The sequence below is a fragment of the Euprymna scolopes genome, chromosome 23 (genome assembly GCF_053919585.1).
Source record: "Euprymna scolopes isolate OS-2025 chromosome 23, ASM5391958v1, whole genome shotgun sequence".
NCBI classification, from domain to species: Eukaryota; Metazoa; Mollusca; class Cephalopoda; order Sepiida; family Sepiolidae; genus Euprymna; species Euprymna scolopes.
In genome coordinates, this window is record NC_136504.1 from 55624483 (window position 1) to 55650922 (window position 26440).

Below are 26440 nucleotides of genomic sequence, written 5' to 3' on the forward strand. Positions count from 1 at the left end.
ACGAATAGCTACAGCTAATGAGAAAACAACCTTGAGGCACAATCTTTATGAGTTATGTGCACAAGTCCAGTTCGCTCAATAAAAAAACATCACCCTAACAATGTGAAGAAAATCCTCAAGCCATAACCCCACATTTGAAGAGATAAAAAGTACAAAATAATAAAAATGTTAATAGGAGGTGCACGGCAAGAAAAGGGGTTTTCTGGGTATTCCTGCGAATTCCTTAACTCCACAAAACTGAATGTTAATAATACGCATTCAAAACCAAAATTTTATTTTCATTATGTCAGAAACCTTTTAATGTGGTCACATAAATCTTTGTCAAAACATAAACAATGTGTTATGCAATGGATGGCTGGAACCATCCGATACATAACTGAAAAGAAAAACTTCTTTAATAAAAGATTTAAAAGAGTGGGCATCGAATAATCGATTGTCCACCAGTCGAAACGAGAAAGTGCTTACGTCGTAAACAGAGAAATCGGACAACGATTTTTTTGTTTACAAAACAAGGAAACATGACATTCCTCGGAACTCTGGAATGTATAGAATTTAGCATGAGTGATAAATTCACGTGTCGGTCAGCTGAAGATAAATCGCACGATGATTCTGGGTCAGGAGGCGGTGAAAAATTGTCAAAACGTGACCAACAGAACGCGTGTTCTATTATCGAGCAGTTGATTGACAGATCGCGTGGATTGGAAAAAAAAACAAGCCAAAATCATGTAAATATAAGCGGTGATTTTTGGAATCTAACCAGAAGGAGAAGAAGAAGGAGGAGAGAAGAAGAAGAAAGAGTTAGGAAGCGTGCGACTGTCGAGAGTATAACGTTTCCACACACCCCTCTCCATCACTGAAATGAACAGTAAGCCACACTGTTAAAGTTTGAACTATTGACGATCTCTGTGTAAAACGAAAAATATAATTTGAAAACAAAATATATTTTTATATGAAAAGCCAGTGTGTCTTACGTCTTGATTTGTTATGCTGAGTTACGTCTAACCTTGGTGTGCATCTCAAATTCTGGTTCGCCGGAATCTTTATTTTGACAGGTATGACAGCTATAGAAAGTCGAGAAATGAAAAATGCACAGTCAAGGGGGAAATAACTCTGTTGTCTTAGCCGTTACTATAACAGCCAGAAACTAAACAACGAGACGATCAATAAGAGACGGCTACTGGGTTTTTGTTGCAGCGGGGAACTTACTAATTACGACTGTTCCCAACCTAGGGGTCCTGAGACTATACAACAAATGATATTAAATCTATTTTGGTAGCACAATTAGCCCCAGAATTATTGCCATTCTAAATTTGTTTAAAATTAGAAAATTTGGCTTATCATGTGCTATTGGTCAAAAAAGCAAATTTTGACTAAAAATGCAGGCTTTGAAAAAGTGCAGAATAATTACAAATATCATCTGATTGTAATAAAAAAGAAAAGTCATCATAATGGAAGCAATAACTATCAGATGAAATCAATCTTAACATTGGGCAAAATCGCTATTCATACAGAATTTCAACAGCTAACACTGAATCTTTATAATATGATTCATAGCACAGTAGAGATCAAACTAGACATTTTGCTTAACCATTTAAAACAGAGGGAAACACAAGGTAAAAGTTTGATTCATTAAATTTTTCAACTTAGATTTTTTGTGCATAAATGCCAGGCACATTGACAAATAGCATTTTTTTTTTTTATTAAATGTCACTGTTTATATATTCATAGAGACGAAAAACGTCAACATTTAAAAAATAAACGTTTGTCACTGAAGATAGATGTCAACCCGGGCACCCCCGCTAGTCTATTATATAAATCTCATCTTTCTATTAGTGCATATGTATGTATGCATGTTTGTAAGTCTTGCTAAAACTTTCAACACATGCGACCAACACTGACAAAATTTGTATCGTTTGAAAGCTCAGTCTCTTGGCCAACAGATATCCAAAAATTGGCCATTCTTTCACTGTCAACTCGGACGTTTTCTACAATGAGGGGTCATTTTTTTCATCAACATTTTTGCAAATTCATTCATGCCTCGCAACATCAACGTACACATAAAAAATGTTATTTCGAACACTTGTGACATTATGGTTTAGTATTCTCGCATCGGCAAGACAACTAAACAGTTTCCTTTTTATTCACATCCTTTCCCTCTTAGCGTTACAAGTTCGAGCCTGCCTGTCTGCTTACTTTTTCTTTTTTTTTTTTGCGCTCGCATGGTTACTTGCTGCTATTTTCTTTTTTTTTTAGTGTTTTGTAAACATTATTTTTAGGGCTCCGTTGATCAATACCCTTATCATAAATCCTCTCCACACCCGGGCAATGCTGGGTACTCCCGCTAGTCTAATATAGAAAAGGCAAAATGTACATGTGTGTGTGTGTGCGCGCGCATGTCTTGTAAAAATGTGACAAAATTGGTATCGTTACAAAAATCAATCTCTCAGACAACAAATATCGAAAAATTGGTCCAAAAGATTAATTCTTTGACCATCAATTGAGCCGTTTTTCGCAAGGCAGAGTCAGTTTTTAGCGTCCACATCTTTGCAAAGTCATGCGCCTACCGATCTTGACGTACATATAAAAGACGTTATTTTGAAGGCTGTGACGTCACAAGTGTGCCGTGGGCCAGACAGCTAACATGTTTGCTTTTTTTCACCTCCTTTTTTTTTCTGCATTACAGGTTCCAACCAGACTATGGCGGCTAATTTTTTTTTTTTTTTTTTTGCACTCACATGGGTACTTGTAGGTATTTTTTTTTAGGAGGATAGCTGCTCAATAGCCTTATTATACCACCACTCTACACCCAGGCAACGCCGGGTACCCATGCTAGTCTATCATATGAATCTCAAACATTGTTTTTTTTTTATGTGTGTGTTCGCTAAAAACTTTCGTTAACCATATCGAACCAGGTTGAAACTGGTACCATCTGGAAGAGCGATCCCTCGGACGCATATTATCTGAAAATTAGAAAAAAGATTAATTCAATTCTATGGTGGTCAACTGGACCATTTCTTGTAAGAGCGGGGTCACTTTTTGCGTCAAGATTTTTACAAGTCACGCACACGTATCAAACTGAGAGCATGTTTAAAAACGTTATTTTGCAGCATCATGACGTCATAAGTTGTTGTGGTCTGATGTGTTTGCCAGTAACATTTTTCCTTTCTTTCCCTCTTTCGCATTTCAGATTCGAGCCTGATTACCATGGCTAATTTTTTTTTTTTTTTTTTTTTGCGGTCGCACGGGCACTCGCTGCTATTTTGATTGAAAGAAAAGTTGTTTTGATTGATTTTTTTTTTTTTTTTTTTTTTTTTTTTTAGAGGTATGGGGGCTTCCAGCGCACAGGCAACAAACAAAAAGTGGGGAAGTGGTCACCTACTTCTTTTTTTTGGGGCGATTCTATTCTTTTGTGGGGGTTGCTCAATACCCTTAGTATAGCAGCTGTGTCCAAACAGAACTTCATGTCAACCCAGGCAACGTCAGGTAGTATATTCGTAAAGAGAAAACATTAACTTTTGGTTCTCAATTTTTGAGATGAGGATTGGTTATTCGCATTATTTGGATTCTTCGGACTATCATTCTCATTTTGAATGTCATTTTCACAACATTTCGGTTGATGTAACCTCTGACCTTCTTCAGGCATATCTTATTGAACTCGGGAATTCTATCCAGATTCCCAAGTTCAACCAGATACGCCTAAAGAAGGTTGAAGGTTACATCAACCGAAACGTGAAAATGACATTCAAGACAACATTAGCCTGAATCTCTCATCTATCGTCTTTCAGGACGCTTCACCACTGAATCTTCCGAATAGTTTGAAGAATCCAGATAATACGATTGAATTTTGTTTTATCAAAATTTAATTAAAATGATCCTCAAATGAATTATCACAAATTTGACAGGAATTTCACTAGTTATCCTTTAAATTAGTTGATTTGTTATACAGAGTAATAATTATCTGTTTTTTTTTTTTAAATAATTAAATGCACGAGAGAGCAAAGAATGCTTTTTATACCATGTCATCCTCTCGTACCAATTGTCTAGCCGACAGACAGAAATCTATAAAGAAAAATGTGATCGATAAATACACTTCTTTTTTGTTTTTTTAAGAGATGAGCTAAGAAATCTACTTTAGTAATAGGAGAATTAATAGATGTAGTCAACCGATCAAGTCATTGCGTCATTGACAAGAGGATGGATTTAAGTGTTTGTCACTGGTAATATGTCATCATCAACCTCTTACGCAACTTATTAAAATTACTCGGCTAATCCAAAGTAGATATTTACAAGTACTAAACAATAAATAGCAGAGATTGTAATCTTTTCTATATGTTTAGTAGTTAGAGACTTCAAAACTGGTTATAGAAAAACAAGTTGTTGGAATAAAAATTTCAGTGTTAAGACAATATAATAGACTAGCAAGGGTACCCGGTCTTTCTTAGAGGAAAGTAGGGGACTAGATGTGAAAAAAAAAAAAAAAAATAGAAGAGTTAAAAAAATAGTGTATGTTACCTCCTAACTCCTTTAGCAGCGGCCATTTGAAAATAATTCTGACCTGAACAAAGTATTTTCTAAAAGGAATTATTTCAAATTATTATTTTTTTTTTTATTTACAAGGAGTCACCGTTTATCAAGGCTCGAAGGCCACTTGAGGGTAAAGTTTAGTGAATGTTTGATTGTCTGTGAGCAGTAGAGGTAGAAATTGATTATTTAAGAGGGTAGCTCAATGAGAACTTGTTTACATTGGATTTGAAAATGACCATGTTGTAGTCAGTTGGAAAGCAACCTCACGGTATAGCATTCCAGAGACAGTTCTAGGCAATAAACTTTGTTCATGGAATTTGCATTTAGTTTTAACTACAGACAGAGAGTAGCGGAATAGGTATAATACCTCCCAATCCCCTTGAATGGTGGCCATTTGGCAATAATTCCAACCCTGGACAAAATGTATTTTCTGAAAGGAATTATTTTCAATTACTATTTAACCTTCTTAACATGTTGCAATGACACATAAGAAAACTGGCAAATCAGAATTGATTTTGTAGAAAGAAAGCTATTGATGACAAAGAAATAATATAGACCGACTTTATTTTATATATTAGGTTAGATAACTTATATTGTAACAATGCTATCAATCAATGGGTGGACCTTTTAAGGATAATCCTTTCTTGACATATTATGCTGATGACTAAAATGACGTAGGTGTGGGTGTGGTAGGGTAATACCTGACATATTGACTTGTATTGTGGTTGCTTATACACTAATTCTATTGGGAAATGTATAAAATCATATTTGATGAGAACCTGTTGGTCAAATAGCAACTTTTGTTCAATGAATCTTATAGAATACATTGGTTGCAAATAAAGTTCTGACAATTCTCATCCACAGATCCTCCATTAAATTTTTCCATCTGCAAACGGGAGGAGCTTTACTCTCAAACTGGCACTTAACACTGATAAAAATTTGGACGAAGTAGAGAATAAGGACCCTGACCAAATTCACTGCGAAGAAAAAAAAAAAAACCTTTTCCTCAACACTGGTTTAACCTTCACCTTCACACACACATTGGCTCTGTAATCAAATATCGCAACAAGAAAATTTTTTAAAACTAAATTTTGTATTGACATATTTTTTTAAATAATAAAAACGAGTTATATCATATCGTGACCATAAATTTTTTTTAAGTCAAACTCTGTATTAATATATATACTTTTAATGATAATAAAAACGAATTATAATATTTTAACAAGACAATAAAACTTTAAATAAAACTTTGGACTGTTTTTTTTTTTTTTTAAATAGTAATAAAAACGAGTTAAATTATTTAGTTGTGGCCAAGATCGATTTTTTTTTGTAGAGTGTGTTTAAATAGTTATATAACTTTTTTAACAAAACATCCTTGATTCTTAATTCTTACATGATTTTTTAATATAGGGAAGATCCGGTTCTCCACAAAATGTTTTGTAAAAAATTATGTAAATATATATATATATATATAATTTAAAGGAGATTAGAATAATAGTCTAAAGAGCTAAGTGTATTTTAATGTAATAGTGAAATTACTAGTTTAATTAAAATACAGGAAATGCTCGTTGTAATTTAGATATATAATAAGCTCGATAGTTAAATGTCCTAGAGCTAATTCAATATTAAGTAATGTGATTTATAATTTAAAAGTTTTAAAATTTTTAAAATTTAAAAATCAAAATTTAATTAAATTAAAAATCAGTTTCATAAGAAGGAACAACAACAAAGTCAATTATCTGACTATTATTGACTTTGTTGTTGTTCCTTCTTATGAAACTGATTTTTAATTTAATTAAATTTTGATTTTTAAATTTTAAAAATTTTAAAACTTTTAAATTATAAATCACATTACTTAATATATATATATATATATATATATATATAAACGCACTCTTCAGAAAAATCAATCTTGGTCGCAAGTAAATAATATAACTCGTTTTATTATTTAAAAAAAGCAATACAAAGTTTGATTTAAAAACATTTTAGTGTTGATATAATAATATAACTCAATTTTATTAATATTAAATACATATATATACAAAGTTTGGTTTAAAAGGTTGGCAATGTCCTAAATTAACGTTGGCAAAAACTTTTCAAAAAGGTTCAAATTCAAGCAAAAAAATTGAATGCAAAGTGTATTTCTATAAAAATAAATGAAAAAAAAAAAAACGTATAAACAGGATAGAACTATGTCCAAGAATGTTATTTTTATATATATTTTGCCATACAAACTCTGGTTTGGTTATAATTAAAACGATATTTGACAATTCAAAAGGTCTACTAACTCTTGACATTTTCAAAATTTCAATAAAATTATCGATAAAAATAATTTTGGACACCTGGAACTATCAATTAAAATAATTTTAAAAACATGAAACTATCAATAAAAATAATTTTGAAGATATGAACATGTGAATAGGGAGATGAAAAAAAAAAAAAACAATCACAATCTTGTATGGTGAAACATGTATAAAAATTTTAATATTTTGTGTTTTCATTTATTTTTATAGAAATACACTTTGTATACATTATTTTTTTTACTTAAATTTGAACCTTTTCTGAAAAGTTTTTACCAATGTTAATTTAGGACATTACCATAAAGTTTTACTGTTGCAATATAATAACTCATTTGTATTTAGTTTATTTTAAAAACAATCCAAACTTTTGTTTAAAAAGTTTTACTGTTGCGATATAAGAATATAACTCGTTTTCATTATTATTTAAAAATATATATATATTAATACAAAGTTTGGTTAAAAAAAATATTTTCTTGCCGCGATATTTGTTTACAGAGCCAATGTGTGTGCAAAGTTGAAGGTCAAACAGGTGTCGAGGAAAAAGTGTCTTTTTTCTTTCTTTGCAGTCAAGTCGATCAGGGTCCTTATTCCCTACTTCGCCCACAAATTTAATAAATAATTTTTTTCGATATTCATTGATGACTTTGAAGAGAGAAGGAGAAAGAAGAGAGAGAGAGAGAGAGAGAGAGAAGAGAAAAGGAAAAAAAAATGGAAGCTGTTTGTTCTTGGTTTATGTAATTAATAACATCAAACTTTTCTAATTGCTGAGGTGGCTCAATTGGTTAGCATTAGAGAAGTCATAAATTCAAACCTTATCTGGGGCATAAGTATTTTACTCCAATTTTGTCCCAAAATGAACTCAAACCAATTAAATTACAATATTAAGCAGATTACCTACCTTTATTTTTTTTATTTAATCTACATAATTTACAAAAATTAGGAACATTATCAAGTAATTATATAAAACTACCAAAACTAACATCTGCCAATCAAACATTAAATCTAACATTTTTTAAAAATTTGTTTCGTTTTTTTTTTTTTTTTTCAGCTAAGGTTAAACTGGGAGTTACGCAGAAAGAAATCTAGACTGAAATATATACACAATGAATATCTTGACTTTATCAGTTTTCTAGCAAATAATTATAGACTATATTATTCTATTCTTAAGGTCCATACAAAGAAAGTACCAATTATTAGACATCACATGCTTGACGCAAATGTACTATGATAGAGAGGACAAAAAAATTAGAAAGACCCCCCCCCCCCAACAAAAAAAATGAAAGGCACCACCATATCGTCAACATGACCAGAAAGAGAGAGAGAGAGAGAGAGAGAGAGACCTACATACGTGCAATATTTATTACTCTTATAAATATGATGCATGAGAAATGTTGCATGGATAATTTCGAGGGTTATTCCAAAAGTAAAGTTTCCTATTTTTTTTAATTCAAAAAGTTGAAGAGCTATGAAGATGGGAGTAATACCATTAAAATGAGCGATCTTTTGTGCTCTAGGATTTATTTTTCTACATAGTCACCACCATTCCCTTCCCAATGCACTTTTGTCAGGAATTCGATGATGCATCTCTGCTTCTGACCTATGTCCATGACAGGGGTTGCTTTTTTAGAATCTCACACTGTCAATATCTGCAACAGAGAGATGAAATTTTCAGATCATGATGCACAAGTTTGGTCATTATAACAATGCAATTTGCAATCCCATCTGATCGATTTGGATGAAATAAAAAAAATAAAAAAATAGGAGACATTATTTTTAGAACACCCTCATATTTCTGTGAATACCAAAGAACTTGGCATTTAAAATTTTAAGAATAAACATGTTCAAGCTATTTGTATGTTTACACTAAACAAAAAAAGATAAAAATTATATTTGGTTTAACATCTGACTTTTATGCTGGCATATGTAAGGTGACTTTTAGAAATGGACTTCCAAACCAACCTATCTCGGCTCAGGTCTTTATCCATCTTTAAAGTTTATTCTTATCACTTCCATGTTTTTCTTAGTCCTCCCTCATGAACTAAACCTGCAACCTTACTATTCTATATCTACTAATCACAAAATTCCTCCCATCTTTCAACATGGCCATACCAACACAGTCTCATGCTTTGCATACATCTCCTTATACTGTCAAAATTTACTCTTCTGAAGTCATCAGGTTCAAATTATTTGAGATTTTTGAAAAAAGAAAACAGTAAAAATAAAAAACAAATGTATTATGTGCATCATTCAAACTACGATTCCCATCTAACGCGTTATTTTTACAATGTTTCAGCCAATGTAATGTTCGGTCTTCTTCAGGTGTGCATGTTTTTGAACTTGAAAAACTTGAGAATTTGTTTTAAATCTATATATATATATATATATATATATATATATATATATATATATAAGTGAACGTGTCTGTGTGTATGTGTCTGTGTACATTTCTCTATGCAATAACTATCAATTTTCAGTTTACAGACTCCAAATTTGATATACAGGGTACGGAGATTTGGGAAAATCTTTGTAATCCATTTTCGGCCAGAAATTTGGCTGTTAAGGGGTCAAAGTTCAACGATTTGACCTTTGAGAACTCTACCAAACTCCTCCGCCAATTTTTGGTCTAAACACAAAGTTAAAAAAATGGACAGTTTTTTGTTTTTTTTGTTTGCTGAACATACACCTCCAAACACCCGGGCAACACCGGGCTGAAATGCTAGTTCCTATAATTCAAAGTACAACAAAGATGTTAAAGTTCAAAATTATGCATCGAATGAAGGTCTAAGATTACATTGGCTGAAATGTTGTAAAAAAAAAAAAACAAAAAAAAAACAAGATGAGAATAATAGTCCAAATAATTCAAATTATCAATCCTCATCAAAAAGTTCTGAAACATTGTTTACAAAATTATAGTATTATTACAAATATTGCAAGCATATTTATACTCAAAATGCAAACACGGAAATTTTTTTAAATGTCTTCCCTATAAAATTTACATACAAATGTGTTACATATATATATGAATCAAAGAAAATTAATTATCTTTTGTTGGTGGCATAGTTGCTAAGTTTGTTTATGATGTGAAAGAATTCAACGTTCTTAGACAGGATTCAAAAGAGCGACACACCTATCTAATAGGTCCAACACTGTCAGCTAGACTTCAATCTATCCCATCAATGAAATGTTGCATCTTTCTGCCTTTTTTACAAGTATTTTAATGGTAGGTGCTCCAACGAACTACAAGCCCTTGTACCCCCCTCCCCCTTAACGTAAATACCCCCGACAAACCCAACAAGCAGCAAAATCCCACCCCTACACAGTAGAGATCTCCAGATGTTAGAAAGCCTTCTACTCTAATACTTTCTTCCCTAGGATTGCTAGACTTTGGAATTATCTTCCTGGTTCCTGCTTTCCTGACTGTACTGACATGCAGAAGTTCAAGTGTAATGTAAACAGATATCTTGCAGCTCAACTTCCTACACAGTACCCCTGCAAATTATGTTCCCGATAGTAGCCCCTTACATCATAGTGGCACTGTGTTTTGTTTGGGGTGAAAATGCAATTAAAAAAAAAAAAATTTTAATAAAAAACCCTACTAAATTCAATTGTGAGTCTAAAATGTTACAAATGTGCTATTAAGAACAGTCTTCCTAACTTAACTTCAAAGAGCTTTCCTTTCTCCCTTGTCTAACATAAAACAGAATTTCCATGAACAGAGATTCTTTCCAAGAACTTCACATTTGTTGAACTACATGACTGCTTTCCTGCTAGTTATGATGTGACTGTCTTCAAATCCAAAAGCGTAAAAAAAAAAAAAAATACTTATCATAAACCATTCTCATAAGTAATCAAATTTTGTCTATTGCATTAAAAATTTTCAATTCTCTCAAGATGTTATTTGAATGATTACAATCCATCTCATTATCCTTAATCCTCAAGTGGCTATTGGTCTTGATAACCTAAGACTCATCAGTAGATGAAAAATAAACACATCTCTTTAATTTCATTGAATTGTATATTATTTTGTACTAGTGTATACTCAACATCAAAAATGACAGGAAAATATGCTTCACCAATGTTTGCACTATTTATTTATCTAGATATATTTTTATTTTTTGTATTTTCATATTCCTCATCTTTCTTTCTCCTTCTGTCTTCCCTTTCTTTTCTATCTTTCACATTTTTTTCTTTATTTTATTATTGACTCTTCTTTAATGATCTCAATTATTTTATAGTGGCCTATAGTTTTTTAAAATATTACCTTTACTCTTATATGTTGTACCTACTTTTAATAACTATTTACCATATTATCCTATTCCTTTGTTCTCATTTCATTTCTAAATGCCATTAAGCCAGTTTTTTTTTCTCTATATTTGCATTTTTCATAATTCTGACCCTTCTCTTCTAATGAGAAGCATTTAGCTCCAAAATACCATGGCCTAAAGCAGTATTTTTAAAATTTTCCTTAACTTTTCTTTATGGTTTTGATGATATAAAGTTTTATTTCTCATCTTTCATTTAATATTATTATCAGTCAAACATTACCATGTTTGAATATATGGTTAAGTATTAGTTTATTCATTTATGGAACACATACATCAAGTCTGTTGCCCAGGTCACTGGGAAAATGGTGGGATCCTTCTACCGCTCCAGAAGATATCTCACTACTGATGCAATTTTCTATCTGTATAAAAGCCAAGTACGTCCAAGGATAGAGTACTGCTGCCACATCTGGGCTGGAGCTGCTAAAAACAGCCTATCCTGCCTTGACAGAATACAAAACAGACTTCGTGGCTTAGTGGGGATGCCCTTTTCTCTTCCCTACAACCTCTCTCCCACAGAAAAAACGTTGCGAGCCTGTCTTCGTTTTATCGTTATTTCCATGGCAAGTACTCATCCAAGCTCCAATCCCTGCCCCCCCCCTTGCCAATCTTTCATGAAAAACACCCATCTAGCTGAAACCACTGTCAGTAATTTTCCCCACTCTTTATCTGTGCCTAAATCAAAATGTAGATTCCATGAACAAAGCTTCTTTCTTAGAACTGCACGCCTGTGGAACTCTCTACCGCTTGCCTATTTCTCACCTGACTACAACTTTGATGTCTTCAAGTCCAACATAAACAAATTCTTGATGAATTGCCCCCTTAAGACACTTTATCAAATCTCCAATATTAACAATTACTACGATACTATCCCATTGATTACTGTACACGCAATAACCCTTATGCCCGAGTGGCTTCGGGGCCTTGATAAGTGGTGACCTCCATGTACAAAAAAAAAAAAAAAAAAAAATTAGAACTGATTTAAAGCTTCACTGCTCACTCATTTTGCGACTAAGGTTCAAAGAATTTTTACAGTTTACCTTAGCTATATTTTGAAAAAAAAAAATTTTCAATTTTCATTCAGTAAAACAAAATTTATAATAAAATTACCGTTAAAAAATTCTCAGAATGTAAGGAACGTAGCGAGGTTTTTTTGGGGGGGATTGGCTGTTGGTTACCATAGCAACCAAATCTGTTATGCTATCTCAAATCAGTTAGGAACGGCGGAGATGATGACGTAACCAGATATATAAAAAAAAAAAAAAAAACTGTCACTAATAATTCACTGATGTCCAGATCTGTCGCTCAGCTGTACTGTTGCTAATAATTCACAGGTAACAAGTAAAACAGAGAGAAAATATTATTTCAAAACAAAGCCTGGAAAAAATCATGAAAAAGGATTCCTATAATTATCTTTTTATTATTTGCTTTCATTTAAAACAAAATCTTCCACTGCTGGTAATAATAATAAAAGAATAAATATTTATTGATTTTAAACTACCAGTAATATAGATCACCTCCAACAAGTGTATTTTGACGTTTGAGAAAATGCATGCACATTTAACATTGTTTTTTTACAGTAATCACGAAAAATTACCACTTTAGGAAATTATAAAGAATAGGAATCAGGAACTTAGTACAGAGTCAGTAAATGTATTGGGATCAGGAAAATATTGGAACCGTCCCATCAATAGTCCTCTTATATCATTAAATGCCGATAAAAAAAGTCATCCATAGACTAAAATTTTATTTGTACCAAAAGTGGTTGGATTGCAGAAAAGATTATGGATTTTATTTAGGACTAGCCTGGTTGCCCGAGTGTTTGGAGGTGTGTGTTGAGCAAGAAAAGTGGTAGTAGGTAGGCAGGCAGGCTCAAACCTGTACTGCGAAGGAAGAAAAGAATGTGGAAAAAAAAAAAAAAAAAGTTTCATCTTTGCCATCGTCAAAATGGAAGCGATAAAGGTTTAATTAAGCTTAGTCAATCAAAAAGAGGGGGATGACTTGAAAATATTGGCAAAAAAATAGCCCCCCCCCCTTCCTTGTAGAAAAGTGCCCAGTTGAGGGTGACGGAATTAATGTTTTTAGCTAATTTTTCAATATTTGTCGTCTGAAGTGTCAAGTTTCAAAACGATACAGATCTCATGAAAATCCGTCACCTCTGTCGAAAGTTTTAGGCAGACATACATACATTTAAACAGACAGGTGAGATTTATATAATAGATTCCATGGGTGGCATTTGGAGGGGTAAGGGGTTGGCATCACCGTATATGTGAATCACACTAAAATCATGCTCTTACAAGTGCATCTTTTCCTTTTATTATTATTCAAAAGGTATGCACATACATAATGTGATCATGTGTAACGTTTCTTCTGATTTGCTATTAACCCAAAATTCAAATGATTGTTTCTCAAATAATTGGCCAAATATTTGACTTCCTTTAGGGTCAGAAGTCTGACACAAAGTCATTCGATATTTTGCATACTAATTAAAATTAATTTAGTTAAAAAAAACATTAATACTGTTCAAATATCTTGTTTGAATAAATTGATTTGAATATCCAGTGATTTTGTTAAACTTACCCGTTTGTTAATACTGCACATGCATCTGCGTGTATTGGTGTTGTGTAGTTACTGCCCATCCTGTTTGGATGCTTGGCGCCACCATCGGCCAGTACATGGTACGACTGAGGTATGATGGGGGCATCTTTAGGGATCAGCACAGGAGCTGCAGCAGCCTTATATTGTTGTGGAATGAATACCTCAGCATCAGGTGACAGCACATAGTTGCTGGCAGCCTGCAATAAAATTTAAAAGCATGAAAACGTTGATGAAAAATCGACAGAATACACTATACACACTGGCATACCTACACACATCGATGAGTGTATATATATATATATATATATTATATATACAAACATACACACATATTGACAAATATATACATTACTTCTGATTAGCAGTAATTATCACTTCCTACACTGATGATTGCATAAGCATGAGACACTAACGTCTGTATGTAGGAAAATAATCTTTAATATTTATTTAAAAATATATTATCATTAGAAAGTCCCTTTAAAAAATAAAGTTGAGCCCTCTTCAGGGAATTAAGAAAAAGTAGTCAACCTAAGTGCAAATGCAATGTTCTGACTGCCAGTTGTTGAATACATTCTGACTATTTACTGTTTATACCAACTAATTTGGAATTTATAGATACTTCCCTTAATTCTTGTGTTAATTTCTGGTGGCCTGTGGAATAATGCCAGCCTACGAAGTCAAGGAAGACTTTATGACTGGGTTTAAATCTCCCGCCTGGCAGTAATTATAACTTCCTACACTTATGACAGCATAGACATGAAACACTAGTGTTAGTAATACACACAGACGAAAAAAACGCTTTGGATAATTACAGATTTCAAGGTAGTTCTACTAAAATAGCCATATTTTTCGAACCAAAGCACTTCAAGTCTTCAAATTACTACTGCTTTGTTCAGAAATAAATATACTTTCAAATGAATTAATAAATATGAATGTACATTATATATTTTAAGAGTTTTAAGCAAATAAAGTAATAAAAATGTGAACGTCATAAAATGGCGTTTTCGGTAAGGTTTTGTAATGACCCTCCCTGTTTTCTAAAGGCCCATACCATGATTGTATGAAGAATTTCGGCATGAAATTTGGGAACAAATCATAAGAGGTGTTAATCTTAATACTGTCAAGTGTCCGAAATATTTTTGACCATTTCTTTTTTTTGTCGTGTTAAAAATAAGACTTTAATATGACGAGTATCGAACATTTTGAAAAAAAAATTTAATCAGACACCCACTAGTAAGTAAATCATTCTTTTTACTATCTTTATCAATTAAAACTATTATTCTATGTTGAGTAGAACCACGATAATTGATAATAATTTAAAAGGACCTACCCGAAAAAAAAAAATGTTTCTATTTCTTGAGTTTGGTCAAATTAAGTTAGTATTAGTAGCAGCAGCAGCTGTAGTATTAGTCATAGTACAGTGTAAATCACATGCGTTCTTTAATTTTTATTCACGAACGAATGGGCTTCATTACTCCTGATCTTAAATGGAACACGTACATCAAATCTGTTGCGAAGGCCGCTGGAAAAATGGTGGGATCTTTCTATCGATCCAGTAGATATCTCACTGCTGATGCAATTCTCTATCTATATAAGAGCCAGGTACATCCAAGGATGGAATGCTGTTGTCACATCTGGGCAGGAGCTGCTAGAAAGGACTTGTCCTGCCTTGATAGAGTTCAAAATAGACTTCATAGCCTCGTAGGATATGTCCTTTTCTCTTCCCTGTAACCTCTATCTCACAGAAGAGATGTTGGGAGTTTGTCTCTGATGTATCGTTATTTTCATGGAAAGTGTTCGACTGAGCTTCAGTCTATGGTCCCCCCTCGCCAAACTTTCACAAGAAACACTTGTCTAGCTGAAAACACTATCAATAATTCCCCCCACTCTTTATCTGTGCCTAAACCTAAACGTAGATTCCATGAACAAAGCTTCTTTCTTAGAACTGCACGCCTGTGGAATTATCGTCCGTTTTCCTGCTTTCCAGCTGACTACAATATGGTTGTCTTCAAGTCTAACGTAAATAAGTTCTTGATGAGCCGTTCCATATAAGTTAACAAATTTACCGAATTTTCATTACTAATGATTACTATATTGTTCAATTTCTACTGTACACTCTTTAACCCTTATCCTTCAGTGGCCCCTTGGCCTTGATAATGTGGTGATGCCTATGTAAAAAAAAAAGAAAAGAAAGAAAAACATGAAAATATGAATATAAATGTTCTGATATGTTTAATTAAAGCTATTTTGTTATCAGAATAACATTAACTTAGAACTATACGGTTTTCAGAATGTATAATAACAGTCCCAACCAATTTGGCATTATGAATCCATTATAATTTCTCACATTTCTGGTCAAATTTAAAAACATAGTTAAAAAAAACAAAATAAACTTTTGTAGATATATACCTTGCATGCACTTTTATTCATTGCATTAGTTTTGAACAGCGAATTAAAACAATGTTTTACTGCGAACAGCCACAAATGTTTTTTCAAAATCAAAAGATGTATGAAAATCTTGTTTGTATTACTATACACATAGATTTGAAAAAGTTGTCAGAAAACAAATATATAAAAAATAAATGTTATCAAAGGCAAGATAATTTACTTTTCTATCTAACTGGATATGTTTTTAGTGTTTATATTTAATGTAACATGTTTATTCATCTCGAAAAACAGTGTTTACCGACGTATTCGAAAATTTAAAATGGTGCCTGACTCTCTCTTTGAGGCAGTAAGTTTGGGAAAATGAGTTATAAATAAAAAAACAGACAAAATACCGTTAGAAACTCGCTCAATATATGTTATAGTGACATAGGCGGATATATATTCGGCGGGTTTTTAACAGTATTTTGTCTAGTTTTTTTTTATTTTTAACTCATTTTTCCAAACTTACCGTGTGAAAGAGATAGTCGGACGCCATTTTTAACTTTCCAATACATCGGTAAGCACTGTATGTTTTTTGAGCTGAATAAACATGTTACATTAAATAAAAACACTAAAAACATATCCAGTTAGGTAGAAAAGTAACTTATCTTGCCTTTGATAACATTTATTTGTTATGTATCTGCTTTTTGATAACTTTTTCGGATCTATGTGTACAGTAATACAAACCCTGTTTTTTTTTTTCTACTTATTAAGCGAAAGGTATTTTTACCACCTACTCTAGCGTAGTATAAACAGCCTATGGAATAAACACCTTCAACCTCGAAAATAGAAATCAACAAATTTATGGAATTTTCTTCGAAATTTCGTAACGCAGTTTCTTATTAAATTAAAACTAAATATAACATTTGCTGACTTATTTACCTGTTGAATACACACACACATAACTTTCTAAAACACTCTTTAACCCTAACAATAACACCAAGTTCGAGTGGCAAGCCCTCCCCCCCACAAAATACCTCTGTAAGCCACATACAAGCGTCTAAAACAAACAAACAAAAAATAGATCCTTCCTTAAAGAAAAATGCACATAAAAAATAAATTGGTTAACTGTCCTAAAATGCTAGAATGGCCTGGAAATGGTGAATTATTTTACATTAAATTTTTGTGAAACTACCCCCCCCCAATATTGTTTTTGTTTCTGTCAAGCTTAGCCCTACAATTAATTCAGTCCGAATGGCAACCCTCCCCATATTCTCATTGCATAGAAACCCTCTTAAAACCACACATAATCGTCTTTAAAAAAAAAATAAATAAATAAAACAAAAAGCATACAGGATTTATCTCCCATAAAACCCCCCCAATTAACTGCCCTAAAATGCTAGAATGACCTGTAATGGGGAATTATTTTACATTAAATTCTAAAATTATTTGTTTATCTTTCATTAAAGTTTTTCATGGCATTTCATACATAATTCCTAAAAAGGTAGAATCACATTTTGGAGGGGTGGTCAGAAGGGGTTGGGTGGGGTTAAACAGAAGGTGTTAATCTAAAATAATATCAAAGAAATATTGCAATATATTCATTTTTAAATGGTCCTATGTTTAGATTTAAGTTTTTTGTACATAAAGCACATTACAATTCAACTTTGAGTTCTCCAACTTCTTTTCTGTTTATGGATACATGGCATTTTTAAGGAACTGCAGCATATTTATGCACATTTACTGCAGATTATTTGGAAACCATGAACTTTGGGAGATTTTCAGTTACATATTCTGATTCCTTGTACAAAAATACACTTATATGGTAAGTTTCATTGCTTAGTCTTGTGTTTTAACAAAGATATGACATTTTTACTGAAAAAGTAGTGTATGGTCTTAAAGAGGGGGAAATATCCAAATGTGTGAGGCACAAAAATAGCCATAACTTCCTTAATTTTAATCAGATTTTTAAAATTTAAAAAGATTCTTTTTTTAGCTCATCAAGCTTTTTCTATGTATACCAATATTGAAATATTTTAAGCTATTTCAATGTTTTCATGTGTATTGCTACTAAGTGTCTGTAGGTATATAAAATAAATAAAACATTATCATTCTTTCTCTCTCATATATATATATATATATATATATATATATATAAATATATTAGTGTTGGGACCATTAATCAGAATCAGGAATCAGAAAAATTATAACTTTTTTGGGGGTGTTGAAATCAGTATTGAAAAATTTTGTGTCTATTTTCCAATGCCAAGAAATTATTTTATTTTATTTTTTTTGAGGGGGGGGGGGTGAAAAGCAAAATTTTCCTTAACTAGTACTAGTGATAAAATAGTAAATATTTATCGATTTTAAACTACCCGTAAAACTTAAATCTATAGATCACCCCCCCCCACCACCACCACCACTGTATTTTTGCATTTGCGAACATATATGAACATATTACATGTTTGCTACTACATCTGGGCAGGAGCTGCTAGAAAGGACTTGTCCTGCCTTGATAGAGTTCAAAATAGACTTTGTAGCCTCGTAGGAGATGTCCTACGAGATGGCAAGTGTTCGACTGATGGTTAATCTATAGTCCCCCCTCGCCAAACTTTCACAAGAAACACTTGTCTAGCTGAAAACACCATCAATAATTCCTCCCACTCTTTATCTGTGCCTAAACCTAAATGTAGGTTTCATAAACAAAGCTTTTTTCTAGGAGTGCACGCTTGTGGAACTGTCTTCCGTTTTCCTGCTTTCCAGCAGACTACAATCTGATTGTCTTCAAGTCCAACGTAAACAAGTTCTTGATGAGCCGTTCAATTTAAGTTAACAAATTTACCGAATTTCCATTACTAACGATTACTATATTGTCCAATTGACACTCTTAACCCTTATCCTCGAGTGGTCTCTGAGCCTTGATAAGTGGTGATTCCTATGTAAAAAAAAAAAAAAAAAAAAATCTGAAAATTATAAAGAAAAAAGTCTTTAGTTATATATATATTTATTAATGGGAGGTGGGGCGTCCAGCTTTGCCTGGGCATAAAATATGCTTAAATATGATATTTGAATTTGTCCAGATTTCATATATATTATTATAGTGCCGTGATTTCAAAAGTTTAAATAAAAAAAACGAAGTTTTTAGGTGCCATATGCTAGAATCGAAACTGAAACTGTAGCATTCAAAGCTGGTGACGTTACCACAATGCCAATATGACACACATATAAAGTGATTAAAAATTAAAAATAAACTAAATAAATGTTTAACGATTTTTTTCAATTTTGACCATTTTTGACCTCTTAAAAACAATTTTAACCAGCTAAAGACACATAAAAATCCAATCATTTGAGGCCCCTAGCGCAGCTCTGTGACTTTTAGTCTCGGAAGAGATAGAGTTTAAAAATATGGAGACAGACAGACAGCCGTTTATATATTAGATAAACACTTAAAAAGAATCGGAATCAAGAATTTAAATTCCGATACAATTATTGATTCTATTCTAAATTCCAGATTCTGATTCTTTTTAAGTCTTTAAATATAATACATATACAGATGTCAATGCCTGTGTTCCCATAAAAAGAAAACCTACATAAAAACTAAAAGTGTATCCGTGTATAAAATTTTCTGGGGAAGACACTGGAATTGATTCTGAATCTATGTGTCCCTCTATGTGTCCTCTAAGAAGAGCTATGGAGATAAAACTCACTTATGTGATATGTAGGAGATGAAACGCAGACAGGAAGGAGTAGTGCAGTAAAAGAGTAATATGGTGTTATTATAAGCATAGTAGAAAAAGAGGCATAGTATTGTTCCTCATTAAATCCCCAAATCTACGTTACATCTTCCTGCTAGTCACTTAATAATCGTCACGCCAACAAATGTAACGATGCGAGCTAGTTGCTCAATCTGAAGACACTGATCGCTGATTTTTTAAATTTTATTTTATTGCTTTTTCACCTCTAACAAGGCACAGTGCCACTTCGATGTATTTGGGACATAATTTGTAGGGATACTATGTAAGGAGTTGAGCAGCAAGATATCTGTTCACATTACACTTGAACATGCATGTTAGTACAGTCAGGGAAGCAGGGATCTGGAAGGGGATTCCAAAGTTTAACAGTCCGAGGGGAGAAACTATTATAGTAGAAGGGTTTCCAGCATCTAGGGATCTCTACAGTGTAGAGGTGAGATTTTGCTGCTTGTCGGGGGTATTTACGTTGAGGAGATTCAAGGGCTTTAAGTTTGTCGGAACACCTTCCATTAAAATATATGCAAAGCATGCATGGGGACGCAACATTTCATCAATGGGGCAAGGGATAAAATCTGGTTGACAGAGCAGGACCTATTAGTCCTATATTAGACCTATAAGTAAGAGTGATCTAATTAATATAGACTCAGCTTTGCTTAAACGTTTTCATTAACTCACGACATTCAATGGGCATGCATCCAAGTACTGATCAAGTTCAATATTGTTTAACTTTCGTAATCTGGTGAGAATCAATGCTTGAGCATGATGTAGTCACAGTGATGAAATAATCAGTTAACTGTATAGACTAAGCTTTTAACAATATCATAATCGCAACCATGGTAATACAACTGCAAGTTTGGCATGATGGAACTTCCTCTTGCTTCCATTGCTTAGCAACCCACAAACAACTTTACATTCATCTATCTAGTATGCTTTTTAGTATTCTCACTTTGTTGTCAGCATAGTTAACAACAAAGTTAAAATGTAGTCTCTGTCCCCTACAAAGATCTGGTATGCCGGAGCTGAACAGTAGGTAAGTGCTCTTGCTGGCCTATAAAATAACTTATGGGACGTGTAAAATCACACCCCTGTGAGACGAATTCCCACCTGCCAAGTGAGAAAGCAAAGATTATGGCACTATATAAAAGATCTACTAAAATCCAGGGTCCGTTTCCTGAAATAAACTCCAAAGAAACTGAAAACTGCTGGGTCTTTCAGCCTCACTCTCTTTCTCACTTTGACCCGGAACTTTCTTTGGGAAGGGACTTTTCTCTCCTCTCACCGTTTTCTCGGCTTGAGCAAAAGCACCGTCGCCTATCCGTCCGAGTTCGGTCTTTTATTCCTCTCAAATCTTGGGAATTCTCACGGTTAGTCTCATCCTCTTTCCCATAAAACCAACCACGCCTACCGCTGCTTCTTTTTCCTCTTCCAACCCTTGTATGTTGACAGCAAACAGAACAGACTTTCTGCTTTTGGAGGCGAGTGCATTAGTAGAATTACTACTACAGAAACATTTTTCATTGTAAATACAATGTGCTCTAACCAATGATTGATTTTACCAGTGGAATCATGAATGGCTAGCTAGTTTATGCAACCCGAGATAGATGTCATCATTTAGAAATTAATGTCATTTTTTTTGTTTTTATTATTGATAGCAGGGTTGCAGAGTTGGAAAGTATAAAATCCAGACGACTCCAAGGATTAAAAAATTTTTTATTCAGACTTTTTAACTTAGATGCGTGATCATTGAGTGTTATGAATTATAGAGTGAAAATGACTAAATATGCAGACTGTCTGTTGATTCTTTAGAGATTAAGAAATCTGACTCCAGCCAACCCCTCCAACTCATAGTCGATACTCGCTCGTTAACATATGTCAAGAGCAGTAGTGGGTTAGGACTTTAGATTTAGTTATTGATGTTTCAGAATATTTAGAAAATTTTAAACTTTAAAAAACAAAATTTGAAAAAATTCTTGGTTTAAGAACATGTTAAAATATTTTTATAAATAAAACAGTAGATGTGTCTGTGTATAGATATTTAACTGATAAACTCTCAAACTACTTCTCATATAACAGAAAATAGTAATCATACACCAAGGATGGTTTATAACAAGTAAAATCTTTGTTTGGATGGATGTATAATGCGTATAAACATATCAGCAAATTGAAATACAAGCTATTCGTATACACTTGCTGACATATTGTTACTTCTTTCTGCACATGCCCAAATCCAATTCATTTCTTCAAATTATTTAATATTAAATCTTTCTTACCTATCTCTCAATAGCTACATCAGTAGGAGGCACGACTGGAGCGGTAAATGTTTTGGTTTCGATTCTAGCTGATGGCACCTAAGTCATTTTATTTTTAATTTTTGAAAAATGCTAATATATACAAGGTACAATACAATATTCAATAGAGAATTGGCTATGTAATAACAAATACAAAATATGCATGAATTAAGATATATTTAAGCATATTTTACGACCCGGCAAGGTTAGTCGCCCCCACTAATCTATATATAGAAAAGGCAAAATGTGTGTGACCATTTCGTGTATGTCTCGCAAAGGCTTCTTTCGCACACGCTCCCGGGGTCGTTACTATCGCTTAAAACTGTTTATATAAGTCCTATATAATAATATCTAGGATTTAGGAAAGCGTGTAGCATATAGATTTATTAACATCGACTTTTACAAAATTATTGCTATTTTGGCTTCTCGCGTGTTGATTGGGCTTTTTCGTATAAAAAGCGAAACTAATTCAAAGTTAACAACGTTCTCGGGATCGCGCCGGGAAACGTCCAGAAGCAATCAGCTTTGATCAATCTTGTATATCATACAATTAATTGGGAGCTGCTTTCCCCCTCCCCAACATCTGTTGGGGAAAAAAAAAGTCAAATTTGGGTAAACAAACCCAAACGCTGCGTGACTTCTATTTGACCTTCTTAATTAGGTCAAATGGAAGCAGCAGAGTTAACTTTTATTGCGCACGCCTGTTTTTATAGTTAAATAAATAAATTCAAACCTGTCTACGTTGTATGTCGCAGTGGCCCAATGGTTAACGTTACACTTTTTTTTTTCACACATTAATTTCCAACTCAAGGGTACGGGTTCGATCCTCATACTCACCTACCAAAACATTTGTTTTTATTATTTACCCCCCCCCCCCCGCCCCCCAGTTTTGATTTACCTCAAGACACCCGGGCATCGCCGGGTACCCCCCCTAGTCTATATATATAAAAGCGAAAATGTATGTGTGTATGTATGTACGCTTTTCCTCGATGTCCACGAAAGGCTTCTTTCAGAGAAGCGCTTGCTCGGTTCACTTTCCCTGCATCGGCACGCGTTACATTCGGTTTTCGGTATAAAAAAAAAGCGAAACTCGACTCTAATAACAGGCCAAAAGCCAGTTGTCTCAAGAGAGCTAAGTACCGTTTGTTCAATGTCTACTTCGTCATATCAGACTGTAGCTTTCATTTCGCTCCTCCTAATAAACAGGGAGCGGGTTTTTAAAAACAAACAAACCGATTTATTCACCTCATTCAAAACTGTCCCGCACAAAATCGTAACTGCTGAATACCTATCGCCGTCAAGTCAATCAAAAATGCGCACCTGTTTGTTTTTTTAACACTTTACTATTTTCCAACTGCACGTCGTCAACGCTTCGTTTTTTTCTTCACATTTTCGGGGTTTTTTTTACATACCCCGAAAAACACCCGGGCAACGCCGGGTACCCCTCGCTAGTAGTAAATAAAAATGAAAATTTCTTCAAATTTATACTAAAAAAGTGTATTGCTTGCCAACTCTTTTACTAGCAATATTGCGTTTAGCAGTACGAAACTGATTTTATTTTTTAGGAATGAAAAAGTTATTGAAGTATTATAATTAGACTTGCTTGTCCATTAAAAACAGTTATAGCACATTGACTCAGAATGAATGCTTTATGCCAAATTGATGGTTGAATATGGTTAAATTTGTGGCCATTTTCGCATTAATTCCTAACTTAGCATCAAACGGATACTATAATACATTTTTTTTTACTAGGATGGGTCACTGCTTATGAAAACACAGCAGTCACTCTAAGATAAGGGTTACATGTTAGGTAGATACTGAAACAATATGATCAGTAGGGCTATGACAACAGCATATTCTTTTCACTGTTTTTACTCTCGAGTATATATCCGACATAGTTAACCAACCGAGAACCACATCACTCTATATAAAAGCATATAAGATATTAACAGATACACACTCAAGAGTCAAAACAATGAAAAGAATATGCTGTTGTCCTAGCTCTAATGACCAGTAATGGTAGAACTTTATTTTTTAAGAGGGTGACTCAACAGGAACTTATTTACATTAAATTTGAAAATGACAATTCCATAATTAGTCAGGAAGCAGCCTCATGGTACTGTATTCCACAGATAAACAGTTCTAAAAAAGAAACTCTGCTCATGGAATTTTTGTTCAGTTTTAGGCATGATGAGGGAAGTTTTTGATGGTTGTTGTAGCTAAAAAGAGTATTTGTTGCAAACGTTTCACAAGGAGAGATCCGTAGGAGTTCAGCCAAGCACCTACCATGAAAGCAATGATATAGCACAATGTCTTCTGTTAAAAGAGGAAGTAAAAGGTTCTTGCCCATAAAATTCCAAAGACGATTTTGTATTCGGTAAAGGCAGGAAAGAGTACTCTTAGGAGCTCCATCCCTAATGTGGCAATAGTACTCCATCTTAGAACATATCTCGCTCTTGTACAGGTAGAGGATTTCGTAGAGGTAGAGGAGATATTTTCTGGAGCGGTAGAATGATCCCATCATTTTTTTGAGTGATTTTAGGAATGGATCTGTTGCAGATATTCCATTTCAGGTTTTGATGCATCTTCTATATATATAAAAGCGAAAATGTGTGTGTGTTTGTGTGTGTGTATGTATGTTTGTATGTCTCGCAAAAACTTTCCACACAGGTGACAGATTTTTGCCAGATCAGTATCATTTTCAAGCTCGAACCTTCAGACGACAAATATCGAAAAATTGGCTAAAAACATTCATTCCTTCACCCTCAACCAGACCCTTTTCTACAGGGAGAGGTGGAAAAAAAAATCATCCCTTCATGACAAGATAGCTTCTACGCATGCGTAAACATGTGCAAAAGATGTTGTACCTCAAATTCGTTTAAATATTATAAAAACCAACCTACATTTGCCCACACGTCCATAGCACAACGGTTAAAGTGACAATGTCGTTATCTTAAGATTGCAGGTTCGATCAGAGTTATCAGATATATTTTTTTCTTCGATTTTTAAACTTTTCATATTCAAACAGGTTTATGCCATTTTTTTTTTTTTTTTTTTTTTGCTTTTCGCTGTGTTTTTTTTTGTTTTCGTTTTTCCGAACACGTTCATTTATTTATTTTTTTTTTCATTTTTTTTGGTTTTTGTTTTTCCGATTTTTTTTAAAAGAAGCTTTATGTTCGTTCGCAGTTTTTTTTTTAATGGTTTTTCCAATTTTTTAAAAAAGTTTAAACAGGGTTATTACCATGCTTATTTTTTACCCCTGCCCCCTACACACACCTCCAAACACCCTAGCAATGCCGGGTATCCCTGCTAGTATCATATAAAAAGCAAAATGGGTATGTGCTTTGTGTATGTCCACGAAAGGCCTTTTGTGTCGGGGTTCTCGCGTCGATTAGATTCCGGGAGAAGTTTTCTTATACTTCCTAGATCATAATATCTTAGATTTGCAAACGGACATTGTCTTTATCTTTTTTTGATCGAGTTTTAATAAATTCTGTCCGTGCTGTCGTTTCGAGTGTTTGTTTGTCTTTTTTGTATAAATAAAGTGAAACTAATTAAACACAAACTTCCGGATAATGCCTAGGTAGTATCTGTTCTATAATTGGTCCTTGGTCAATGTAGGGGAAACCTTTCATATTGAGACAATTACTATTTATTTGGATACTGCTGGAGTGCCCCCCTTTTTTGGGGAGAGCTGGCCCCCCCCCACACATTAAAAACGACCTTTGTGGGAGGTTTAAAAGCAACGTCATTTCTATAAGTCATCTTTTTGATTGACTATGTGAAATTTGAATGCGTTACACTTCCGATCGCATCATGAAGTAGGGGTAAGACGTCAGATTTTCTTTCACTTTCTTTTCTACCTTTGGGTTCGAGCTTGCCTGCCTACTACCACTTTTATTTATTTATTTATTTTTTTTTTTTTTACACCTCCAAACACTCGGGCAACACCAGGTACCAAGGTTAGTCTTAAATAAAGGTCCATACAAAATTTTAATCAGATTGATCCCGTAATTTCTGAGAAAAAGTGGAACAGACAAACTAAGAGAAATATAATATTGATAACATTGAATCAGGAGCGTTACAGTTCTACAACAGTTGCAGACAAGCCACCACTAGTCAAGAGCGAAGCTAACAAGTTTAACTGATTTAGGAATCAAAATTTGGTCTCATCCACCTTATTCTCCTGAGCTGTACACTAAAAACTTCCATATTTTCAAATTTCACAAATGATTTTAAAAGCCAACACAAAGAAACTTTTATAGAGTTTACCAAGTTGCGAGAAACTA

General features: G+C 33.4%; 1 protein-coding gene across 1 annotated transcript in view; it reads right to left on the reverse strand.

Annotated features, from left to right (window-relative positions):
• The window catches only part of LOC145245907 (uncharacterized), a 141867-nt gene that overhangs the window by 81051 nt on the left and 34376 nt on the right, over positions 1-26440 (reverse strand). Inside the window, exon 2 of the mRNA XM_080107647.1 lies at positions 13727-13941. Coding sequence (XP_079963773.1) covers positions 13727-13941 — 215 coding nt within the window. The remainder of the gene's footprint in view (positions 1-13726; positions 13942-26440) is intronic.